General features: G+C 55.5%; 1 protein-coding gene across 1 annotated transcript; it reads right to left on the reverse strand.

Moving 5' to 3' along the window:
- Positions 1 to 3,029: 3,029 nt before the first annotated feature.
- On the reverse strand, positions 3,030 to 11,207 carry GAL3ST3 (galactose-3-O-sulfotransferase 3). Its single transcript, XM_019796874.2, has 3 exons — positions 11,005 to 11,207; positions 7,253 to 7,489; positions 3,030 to 5,355 (listed from the first exon to the last, which is right to left on the reverse strand). The coding sequence occupies exons 2-3, from the start codon at positions 7,375 to 7,377 to the stop codon at positions 4,239 to 4,241; spliced, it is 1,242 nt and encodes a 413-aa protein (XP_019652433.2). The 5' UTR covers positions 7,378 to 7,489; positions 11,005 to 11,207; the 3' UTR covers positions 3,030 to 4,238.
- Between the last annotated feature and the right edge of the window lie 32 nt (positions 11,208 to 11,239).

An 11,239-nucleotide genomic window follows, 5' to 3' on the forward strand; every position in this document is an offset into this window, starting at 1 on the left:
TACTGGAGAAGCTGGTTTGAGCAAAAGGTGGGATGTCTGGTTTTGAACACAAGGGGTTTGATGAGTCTGGGGAACACCCAGGAGGGGAGCTCTAGGCTGGAAACAAAGTTGGGATAGAGGACCCAGGATCCTGCCTCTTGTGGCTGCAGTTCATGTGAGGGTCCCCACTCCTATCTCTGCCCTGGCTCTAGACCACGCTGCAAGCCACTCAGTCTTCCCATCTGTAATGGGGTATTAGGTTCTGAGTCCTGCTCCCCTGTCGCCTGAGTGTTGTGAAAACCGGATGAGATTTGTATGGGAGTGGAGAGTGGGGATGAGGAGGCTGGTCCTGTCCTGTCCTTTGCCCGCTGGAAGGTGCACGGGGAACTTCTGGAGAGGAGAGGGCACGGCCAGCTGGGGCCCTGAGATTCCTGCAGCCCGTTTGGGTCAGAGGAGCCAATCTCAGCTCTCTGAGATTGAGAAAGGGGCTGCCACTCTCACGTCCCCTCATTGCCTCCTTTCTCCCTCACTTCCCTCAGCTGGATGTCCCCAGGCGCTGCCTCGCTCCCCAGATGCTCCCACCCTGCAGTCCCTCTCTGCTCCTCTGGCACAGCCTGAGAAGCTGCCCAATCACACCGGCAGACGGCCAGCTTCACCTCACGCACCCAAAGTGCTTAGGGTCTCTACCCCTCTGTCCCACTCAAGCCTGCTCTCTGGAGGCTTCTCTAAGGAGGCTCTTGAAGAGAGCCTACTTGGACTCCTGAGTTTGAGGCGGTGGGACAATGGATTCCAAGGACAGGGACTGGGGCTTGGGAGTCTAAGCGCTCTGGGCTCTGTCCTGGCTCAGCCTCTCCCGGCCCGGCGAGCCTGGGCACCACACCTTTTCGTACCTCAGTTTCCGCTTCTGTGAAAGGGGGATAAAGAATAACACCTCCTTCACAGGGCTGGTGGAAGAATCCACAGGCACAGGGAAAGGCACCCAGCCCATTGTAAGTGCTCAGGAAACATTAGCTGGTGTCACTGTTCTTATCCTTGTGCCTTCTCCCAGCAGCATTTGCAACTGAAGACCCTTCCCCTGCCTGCTTCAGGGACTCCTCTTCAACTACAACAGAGGTCCCCCTGCTGTGCTGCTGCGCCAGCCGGGAAGGGGCTGCTGATGGCGAGAGATCAGGACCCCTCTGCCTTGGGGACAGCCCGGCCTCCCCTGACGGTCATCACAGCCATTCCGTCCACTCTAGCGTCCCACATAGGATGAGCTGAACTTCCAAGTGGGACATTCAAGGCCTTCCTTGGCTGGTGCCGCCGATGCGTGATGTGCTTTTCCCATGGGGTAGCCCAGCACTCCCTGGCTCTCAGAGGCCCCGGCCTTGTCACACGCGGTACATGTGTGGTTCTCTCCCTGTCCCTGCTCTCAGCTGGGACATCCCTTCCCCAGGGAGCCCCTCCACATGGCCCAGGAGCCACTTTGCCCATCTTTCTGTAATCATAACCATCAAGGCTCCTGCTTGCCCATACAATGCCTTTGAGCGAGGTAGAAAAAAACACCCTTACCTCAAAAAGCTTCCTTCTATCTGCCGGTAAACCCATGGAATAGATGTGCCCACCTGTAACACCTACAACATGAAGGATTTCTGTCCTGGAGGGGCCCTGATGACACCAGACCTGTTACTTCGGGAACAGTTCCATGTGCCCAGCACTGTGCCAAGTGCTTTCTCTCAAATACTGTTCACAAAGCTCAGGACAGAAATGGTTTGCTTCCTTTTTTGTTTTGTTTGTTTTAGGAATGGTTCATTTTCAGAGGTGAGGAAAGAGAGGCTCAAAGGCTAAGACCAAGGTTATGTAACCAGTAGGTGGCAGAGTCATGATATGAACTCCGAAGCTCGGAAGCAAGGAATTGCCTCCATTAAGTCATTGTCACCCAGGTAACTGCTTCCACATCTGTCCCAGACCTTTTTGTGAACTTGAGACAGTGGCCACATTCCACCCCCTGCCTGGCTCTGGAAATGTGTACAGTGGGCACTGAGTGGACAGCACCACATGCGTGATGAAAGAAGCCTCTTTACAAGGCATTGGGGACCCAGAAGCTGGAGCCTGGTTTCCTGTAACTGAGGATGGAGGTGTTTGGACCAAGGAGTCCCAGAGCCCTCCTCCTCCCCTTGCTTGGTCACTGAGGGCTAATATTTGATTTGGTGCCTACTTAGGGTCTGCCTTCGCTTCTCAGAGAAATCCTCTCCTGGGGCCTGATGATTCCAGATGATTCCAGTTAATTCTTGAATCCAGCTTTTTCTGAGTCCAGAATTATGCTCTCTGCTGAAATGGGGCAAAATTTATAAAAGAAGGCCCACCAGCCTGAGGGGCTGGGAAGGCAGAGAGGTCTATCAAGGCAGATCTTAAACAAAAGTCTGAGTTTTCCAGGAGGACCCAGGACAAGGTGAAGGATAGTCTTGGCAAAGGTATGACCAGAGGCTAGGGCTGAAGGAGGGCGGTGACAGACAGACAACTTCTTGGCCACGGGGCCAGAGCATGCTTTTCTTTGGATAGACGACTTTGAGTCTAATACAATTCTTTACTGCTGCTTAACACCAGAAACCTAATTAGAGACTTCACACGTCTCTAATTACTGACTTTTGCCTTTTCCAGAGTTCTACTGGTAGAAAGTGGGTGCTATTAAATAGCCTCTTTTCAAGCCCTGAGACTGTCATCCAAACTGTCAACTGAGGAGCTGATAGCAATGTCTTGGTTTCTTTACTTTACATTCTTTTGGGGGAAGGTCCTGGGAGTCAGCCTAGCCCAGGGCACAGGAACTTCTTTATTCAAATGGTGGTGTGATAGCACTCAGGGAGCACAGACTCTGAAGCTACACAGTCTGGATTCAAGTCCTAGCTGTGTGACCCCGAGTGTCACTTAATCTCTCCAAGTTTCAGTTCCATCACCCCTAGATGGTGCCCGGCTCATAAGTTAATGTATGTAAAGCCCTTAAACAGTGGCTGGCACACAGCAGTTCATGTTAACTATTATTTTTATTACTTGTCCAGATACGTCAACATAGCTCTGAAGAAAGTGACAGAAACAGTCCTGATTCTCTGCTAGTCTTAAGGGAGTTTGATTTGCAAGTGCTGGATGTCCTGCTGTGCTCAAGAATGCTGGGGTCAGGGAATGGTCCTCATCTGAGTCGGGGTGTCTTCCCTTGTGGGGAGGGCCGGTGGTGAAGTTGGTGACTCAGAAGGGGGAGGGGGAATTGAGCACCTCCTTACCTGACATGATCCCCCATCCAGCCTCTGCTCAGCCTGAGTTGGTTGTTTCCCTCTACCCAGCTCTGGTCCTTCCTTCAATTTACAGGTTCTGCTCCCGTTCCAATGTCTCCCTGTGCCCCCCACGAGCCCCATGAGCCTATCTGCCTTGCTCACCTATGTCCCCAAGTTAGAGATGACACTCAGTAAGTGGGGCTGAATTGAATGAAAAGGAGTGATTTAGATTTTCTCCAAGGAAAATAGTGGAGCTGAGGTGGTCGGTCAGTCTGCCCTGTGAGCCCAGTCAGTCGAGGAGGTTGGCGAGGGTTGTGAGCCTCTGGGAAGGGTAGTGGAGGAGCTTAATTGAGCCTGGGCCCCCTTCCTCACTGTGACAGTCACAGGTGCTATTCCTGGGCGTCCGCCTCATCCGCAAACATGGGAAATCTGGCTTTCAGTGACTGACATACAACCTGTGCCTTTTAAAGATATTTTATTAAAAAAAAAAAAAAAAGAAAAACCAACCAAACAAAAAGCCCAACCCAAGAACTCTTGGTTCTGGGAGTCTGGGAGCAGCTTAGGTCTGTGGGGAGGGTGGAACCTGGAAGACAGATGGTGTGGGGGTCTCTGACCCCTGGGAGGAAGAGCAAGAGCCCGGGGAAGCTGACAGGCAAAGCAGCCTTTCCCAGGGCTCAGCCCTCCTCTGTGTGAGGCTTGGGCTCACCCACTTGGAAAAGACAGGTGGGGGGCTCAACCCACAGAAAAAGGCAGGGTGGGCGTTCCGGACAGGCCGCAGACCTCTGGTTAAAGTCACCGACCAGTCAGGAAGGAGAAAAGGGTGGCCCGGGGCTCGATCGGGCCTATCAGCACCCTCCACGAAGGCGGGGTTCAACTCACCCTAGAGAGGCAGGCTCAGATTGGGAGGTGCGGCCCCAGGTACTGACAGCAGAAGGGGCCCTGACCAGGCAGGAGATGGCGGTAGTCCCAGGCAAGACTCCCGGTGGGCAGGGTAGGACCCTGACACTTCAGAGCTCAGTGGCCCTGGGGGCCGCGGGGCAGCGCCCGGATGGGCCGGGGCGGAGGATTGTCCAGGACCGGTTCGGGCCGGGCCCGCACGCCGCCCCGGCGCTTTTGCTTGCGCAGCAGGTAGCTCGAGTACTGCACCTCGGGCATGGCCAGCTTGAGGCAGGCCTCGGTGGCTGGACCGGCGCCGCCGCTGGGCAGGTCGTAGCCCATGATGTCCACCTTGCGGCTGGGCTGCCACGGCTGCAGCTGCTTGGTGCGGATCTGCGCGGCGGGCCGCAGCACCGGCTCCTCTCCGAAGCAGCGCCGCAGCAGGCGCTCCCGGGCTTCGCGCAGCTCACGCGCCTCGCGCTCCACGCAGGCACGGCCGGCGCTCGCCACGCGGCGCCAGAACGTGGCGTTGAAGTGGTCGTAGAGGCCCGCGTCGAGCGAGCTGGCGGCGCGCGCGTTGAGTTTGGCGTAGAGCACGTCGTCCAGGTCCCAGGCCAGCAGGCGCCGCAGCAGCACCAGCGACTCGTCGAAGTACTCGGCGATCATGACGAGCGAGAAGACCTCCTCCACCTGGCGGATGAGGCCCGCCAGGTAGGCGGCGTCGTCGCGTGGGCTGCGCTCGTTGTCGCCTCCCAGGTCGTAGGCCAGCGTGTTGTGCGCGAACATGGCGAAGTGCTCCCCCGCGCGGTAGTAGGCCTCGGGCGCGCGCAGGAAGGCCTCGAGCGACGCGTTGGGCACGCGCCGGAAGGCCGGGCAGTACTGGTTGTAGTAGCTGAAGAGCGACTCGAACATGGCGGCCGGCTCGCGCAGGATGGTGACATAGACGGTGCCAGGTGGCATGAGGCGCTCGAGCTCCGCTCGGTCGAAGCGCAGGTGGCTGGCTAGCACGTGCGGTGGCCGCGTGGCTGGGTGCACGAAGTGTGCCGAGAAGTTGCGTGGGTAGCAGAACTGGTGCTCGCAGCTCGGGTGCGGCAGGGCCACCGTCAGGTTGTGGCGCTCAGCGAAGCGGAACAGGATGTTCTGGACGGTGGTGCCTGCAGTCTTGTGCGTCTTCAGGAAGGCCACAGTCATGTGCTTGGGGCGGGGCGGTGAGTCCCGCAGAGGCTGGCAGCTCAGAGGAAACAGCTTGGGGTACCTGCCAAGACCGGGGTGGGGGGGAGTGCGCAGGGAGAAGGAAGTGTGAGAGGGGTGCGTCTCGACCCCTGCCCCTCCCCGAGGACGGTAAGATGGGCCACACCCATGGACCAGTAGAGGGGTATGCCAGGCAGCCTCTAAGATGACCCCCAGTGATCCCTGCTGGCCTTTGGGTATTCACTCTCTTGTGTATTTCCCTCCCCATGAGTATGAGCAGGACTTACTGATGCCGCTAGGGAATAGAATAGGGAGAAACGATGGGATGTCCCTCTTGAGATTACATTATAAAAAGACTATGACTTCTGTCTTGGTGTTTCTCCCTCTTTCTCTCTGTAGGATAACTCAGGCAGGGAAAAGCAAGCTGTCATACTGTGAGCAGCCCTATGGGGAGGTACCAAGTGGCAACAGTCCATGAGGTACTGGGCCCTCAGTCTGTCAGCCTGCTTGAAGAACTGAATGCTGCCAACAACCACATAAGGGAGCTTGGAAGAGGAGCACTTCCAGTCAGACCTTCAGATGAGACTGCATCCTCAGCAGCCGTCCTGATTGCAACTCCGTGTGACCTTGAGCCAGAGGTACCCAGCTAAGCCACACATGGATGCCTGACCCACAGAAGCAAGATAATAAATGTTTGATGTGTTCAGGTGCTAAGCTTTGAGGTAATTTGACCACACAGAAATAGGTAACTAATATAAGGATAGAGGCCCTTGGAGATCCTTGAGAAAGTCTACTCTGCACATGTAGAAACTGAGGACCAAAAGAAGAATCATTTACGTTTTCTGGCAATTCAGATAAAGTCACCATATCTCTTGTTCTCTGTCTTCTTTCTCATTTTTACTCTTTCTCTGGCTCCTTGTCTTGTCGACGAGTGGCATGGGCTTTGAGGCAATCTATTTGTTATACGATTCTGTTAAGTTCCCTGGAGTCTTGTTCATTTAGTCACGGAATTTTTTTGAGCATCTACTATGGGCTAGGCATTGTTCTAGGCTCAAGAACTTTGCTAGTATAAAAAACAGAGAATACTCATAGCTTTCATGAAGCTTTCATTTCTGTTTCCTTGTTCCTGAAACAAAGCTTTTGGGGGTTACAGATGACCTGTAAGTTCCCTTCAGGCTTTGAGTTACTCTCATTTCTTTTCTATGCTACACTCATGTAATAAGGACTATTCTAAGCACCTTTGAGAATACCACTGAGATTTCCTATCTGTGGCTGGTTTGGGCTCAGGGTAATATCTACCCAGATGCCCCTGGGTAGGTAACAGCTTGGGGTACCTGCCAAGTCGGGGCGGGGGGGAAGACCAGCAAATCCTCCAACAAGGAGAACTGAGCCCATTCACACCATTCTCATGGGCAGACTATGTAGGAAATGGGAAAGTTGAGGCCCTGACGGGTGCAGGGATTTGTTGCATTCAATAGCCAGGAGTAGGGCAAGGGCTCCTATTAGTTGTCGCACGGTATCCTTATCAGGATGACTGGCTGGGTCACACATACCATCATTCCCATTCTATAATGAGGAAACAGGCTCAGAGAAGTTAGGGGATTTGCCCAGCACAGCAGAAACAATGAGAAGTTGTTTGCAGTCCTTTGGGGGAGGCACTCAGAATGTGATGCCGTGGGAAGGACTTGGAATGGATTAGAATCCCAGTTTAGTCACTGACTAACTCTATGCCTTCAAGCAACCTTTCAATGAAGACCGGTCCCTGCCCAGGAAGGTTGTGCGGATCTAAAGAAAATGTATAGAAAGCACTCTTAGAATAGAGGGAAGGAGCAAACCCCAGCGGAAGACGGAATTTTCTGGCAGATAGAAGGAATGGAAAGGAGAACTCCCAGTTCAGTTGCCCCGGGCAAGAATGCAACTCGCCTGCGTCCCGCCCCCCCACCGAGGCCTTGCCCCCTTACCAGCTGAGCTGTGCCCCCTGGTGGATGAGGAGGCTTACGGTGCTGCACCCTAGCACCAGCAGCAGGATTTTCCTTCGGCTCATCATCTTGGTGGCCTGCTGCACGTGCTGGAGGATGGGTGGCATGATGGGGTACCCACCCCTGAACCAGCCAGGGCCTCGCTATCCAGGACTCCCTTCGCCGGCACTCATGGGGGCTCCTGGGGCTCTGGTAGCAGGGCCAGTATTCCTGAGAGGCCTGGCAGAAGAAGAAGGCAAACAGGTTTGCAGCAGCCAGAGGAGATGGGCTGTGGGCCCCAGCAGGACTGCTGCAAAGGAGAGCTCCAAAGGGTGGGGTGAGAAGAGAAGCCAGAGAAGATCGGATTCCTACCTCCCATTACCAAGACCCTATCTCCACGCTGCTCCAGATAACTTAGTCTTGGGTGGAATTACAGGCTCTGGGGTGTGGCCAGCCCTTCAAGCTGTAGCCACTCCTCCCTTGAGCCCTGTCTTGGCTTCTCCGCCTGGCCCTAATTTGTCTTTGTCTTGTGGTCATTTGTATCTGTCTCCCCAGTAGACTTACCTTAGCACCAGGGCTTGGCCTAAAGCACAGAAATCTCAATTCAAGGTTTCCCTCCTCCAGGACTCCTTGCCTGACTGCTTCAGCCAAGAGTTGGTCTTGACTCCCCAGAGTCAAGCTCCTCAGAAAGCACTGACCAGACCTATAGCTTCTCGAGTCTCTTGACATGGGCAAGGGATCAATAACTGCAGGCTTACGATGTGTACTATACTATTACGTACTTACTTCCGTTTAATCCCCACAGCACCCTAACATAGGTATTCTTCCCCATTTTGCAGACAAGGAAACTGAGGCTCTAAGTAATGGTGCTACTTGTCCCGTGGTCACACAGCTGTTGGCAGAATCAGGATTCAGACCTGCTCTTTCTTGTTTCAAAGCCCGTCCCCCTGGACGTTATGCGTGCTGCTTCCACAGAAAACTGATTTCCCCATCCCTGCTCTGGACTCTGGTAGTTCTGCATGCTTCTGTGCCCTGAGCCTTCATAGCTGGGCACCTGCCCTGAGGGCCCAAGACCAATAAATCCATGAGGGAAAGAAAGGAAGGACTTGAAATCCCAGAACCCTATCTGGATTTCATCCCCAGACACCTGAAACCCTGGCCGCCCCATCCGCTGACTCTGCAGTGAGAGGTGCCTGGCCAAGGCCGTGACATGGCAGCCTGGGAGAGGGGTGGGGGTGCGAGGAATACAGAGGTGCTCCTGCTTGTTGTCCTACGGAGATTCTCCAGGAGAAGGTAGGCCTTCATCCCAGGTGAAGGGCAGGAGTGAGAGGCAGAAGAAGGGCCTAGTTTCCGGCCAGTCCCCTGTCCCCACACGAATGCTTGGCTCAAGGGCAGCCTGGCCTTCGGCAGTGGTAATGGAAAGTCAGCCTCCGCAGCAGTGCTGTCTCCCCACTAGGGTAGGGTCTCTGTCTCAGGGGCCTCGGTCTCCAGGTCTGGGTTCAGCTTTAGCTTCAGCCTCACATACACCCCTCTTGAAAGGGGAGAGGGAGCCTGGAGCCCTATGGGCATTTGTACGTATATGGAACTAGGACACCTGGGTCCCAGGAGGGATGAGGTAATGTAAAAACTTTTGACCATCACTTTCCCCTGGGGCTTGGAGCTTGGTTTCCAGTCCCTCTTCTTTACCACTACCTCCTGGCCCCTCATTAATCCTGGATTACATTTAAACCTGTTTGGGTAGAAAGATGTCCTGGTTATGCCTTTCCTTTCTCTCCAGGCCCCATCACCTGGTTTCCTCCACCAGCCTGCAGACAGACTTAATCTGCCTGGAGCCGAGGGAGATGAAGGGTCTAGCCACAGAAGGCCAACCAAGGGCAAAGCAGAGAAAGCCTATGGCCCTGCTGTGTTTTCAGTGATTGCTAGGGGCAGAGAAGGGCTGGCTTTGCCTGAGCGAGGAAGACTACGAGAGGAAGTCAGAGCCTCAGCCACTCATCCTGCCTTGTGGGTTTGGTGACAAGACGGGAATTTCTCAAGGGGGCAGAGTGGGGGGTTCAACCTATTCTCATCTGTGCTAACCTCGCTAAAACTACCCTATTTTTAGTGGACTCTGGGTCACCCAAGGAGGTCAAGCCTGGAGGGCACTACACTGGGACTTTCCCTGGGAAATGCTTCAACCAGGCCACACAGAAAAGGACGACAGAGTGCTTGGTGGTCCTCTCCATCCCACTCCCATCCATGTCTCAGCGCTGGGGACCCAGCCTGCCAGACTCCAGTCTGAGGTCCCCTTGGAATAGGGAATCATCAACACAAGAACTCCCTGGACACCAGCCCTCCAAGGTGGGCACCAGTTTCTGCTTGGCCACCATCAGTGATGGGATGCTCACCACCTTCAGATACAGCCTGGTCCATTTCTGAGCAGCCTCAGCTGTTCAAAAGTTGTTTCTGGGACAGCTAGGATGAGCCTGTTGCCATTAGTGCCCTCCTCCGCTTGTCCCCTTCCACTCCACACGATTGCTAGTGCTGCCCTTGTAGACCACACGGGTCATTTTTCTCCATGACAGACCTTCAGGTATTTGAAAGCAGTAACCTTGTCCCCTCTGGGTGGGCACTCGGCCAGGCTAAACATTCCAGGTCCTGACAGAGGTGCTGCTTGACACCAGGCTAAACATTCCAGGTCCTGACAGAGGGTGCTGCTTGACACCGGAGGAGGCCTCCCTTCCCTTGGCAGGTTCTCTCCATGAGGCCTCCTCTGGAGCTGGAGTCAAGAGCACTGGCATCTGGTGAAGGGGGCTGGGGCTGGACTTAACCTCTGTAATCTCCAGGCAGCCATGGGGTGGGTGGTGGTCTCCTAGGGCCCCGGCTCTGGCCCATCGCCTGCTTCAAACTACTCCCCTGCTTCCCCTGTGTCTTCTCCATGGAGAGAGTTTCCCTCAGCCGTCCCAGACAGGTCAGGATGCCCAGCCTCATCAGAATATCAGTGCTAATTTTAGTCAGAACAATTTACCTCAGGCTGCTGCCTGGTTTTGCAAATTGCTTTCCTTTCTCAGGGGAACCAAAGGAGAAAAATGGTCTAGCTAGCCAGAGCTTTGAGAACTGGCCTGGACACCCACCCACTCCCAAATGAGCCCTTTCTCTCTCCATGCCAGCCCTAGGGCCAATATGGGTGATTTCAGGGGAGGAGGGTGTCCTGGCCTGGACCACCAGACCTGACCATTGGATGACCTGGAGACTCCATCATTACTTGAGGATGGCCCAGCCCAGTGAGCAGGGAGGGAAACTGCTCAGGGCACTAGAGAGGAAGGGGCCAAGGGTTCAGGGGGTTGCAAATAAGTGGCCCAGGAGATCATATATCTTTCCACCTCCCTCTTTTCCTTCCTTTTTCCTCCCAGCCTGTTGCCAGGTCCCCCCAGCCCCCTCTCCCTGCCGTCCACCCCCACGTCATCCCTGTCTCCAAATTCCCTTCATCCTCCTCCCCCCATCACTACCGCCCCTCCAGCCCCCATTCCCTCAATTTCATTCCCACCTACCCCAGAGATCCCGACACCAGAATCTGGTCACTGTAGGGGATAGGCCAGATTCCCCCTCTCACCCCGGGCCTCCCTTGCTCTCCAGGGGGCAGAGCGCCTCCCCACTCCCCATGCTCTCCAGGCACTAGGCCCCCACGACACTCTCCCGCCCACCCTCGATCTCCGATCTCTGTCCGGGTTTGGTCCACCTCCGTCCCCCAGCCTCAGGCCGGCCACTGCAGTACTCACGCCGCGGGCTCTGCCTCAGACCCGGGTGGGGGGTGGTCGCCGCTATCTCCCAACCCTTGTCCCGAAATCCAATGCGGATCGGAGGGCGCCGGGGGCCCTGAGCGCCGAGTGCCGGTTCACTCGCCTCTCAGCGCCTGGATGGGATCAGGTGGCGGCTCCGCTCCTCTCCGCTCTGCCCGCCGCCCGCCCCCCATCGCACACCGGAGGCGGGGCGGGGGCGGGGGCCCGGCAGGCC

Source organism: Ailuropoda melanoleuca, chromosome 16, assembly GCF_002007445.2.
Source record: "Ailuropoda melanoleuca isolate Jingjing chromosome 16, ASM200744v2, whole genome shotgun sequence".
NCBI lineage: Eukaryota > Metazoa > Chordata > Mammalia > Carnivora > Ursidae > Ailuropoda > Ailuropoda melanoleuca.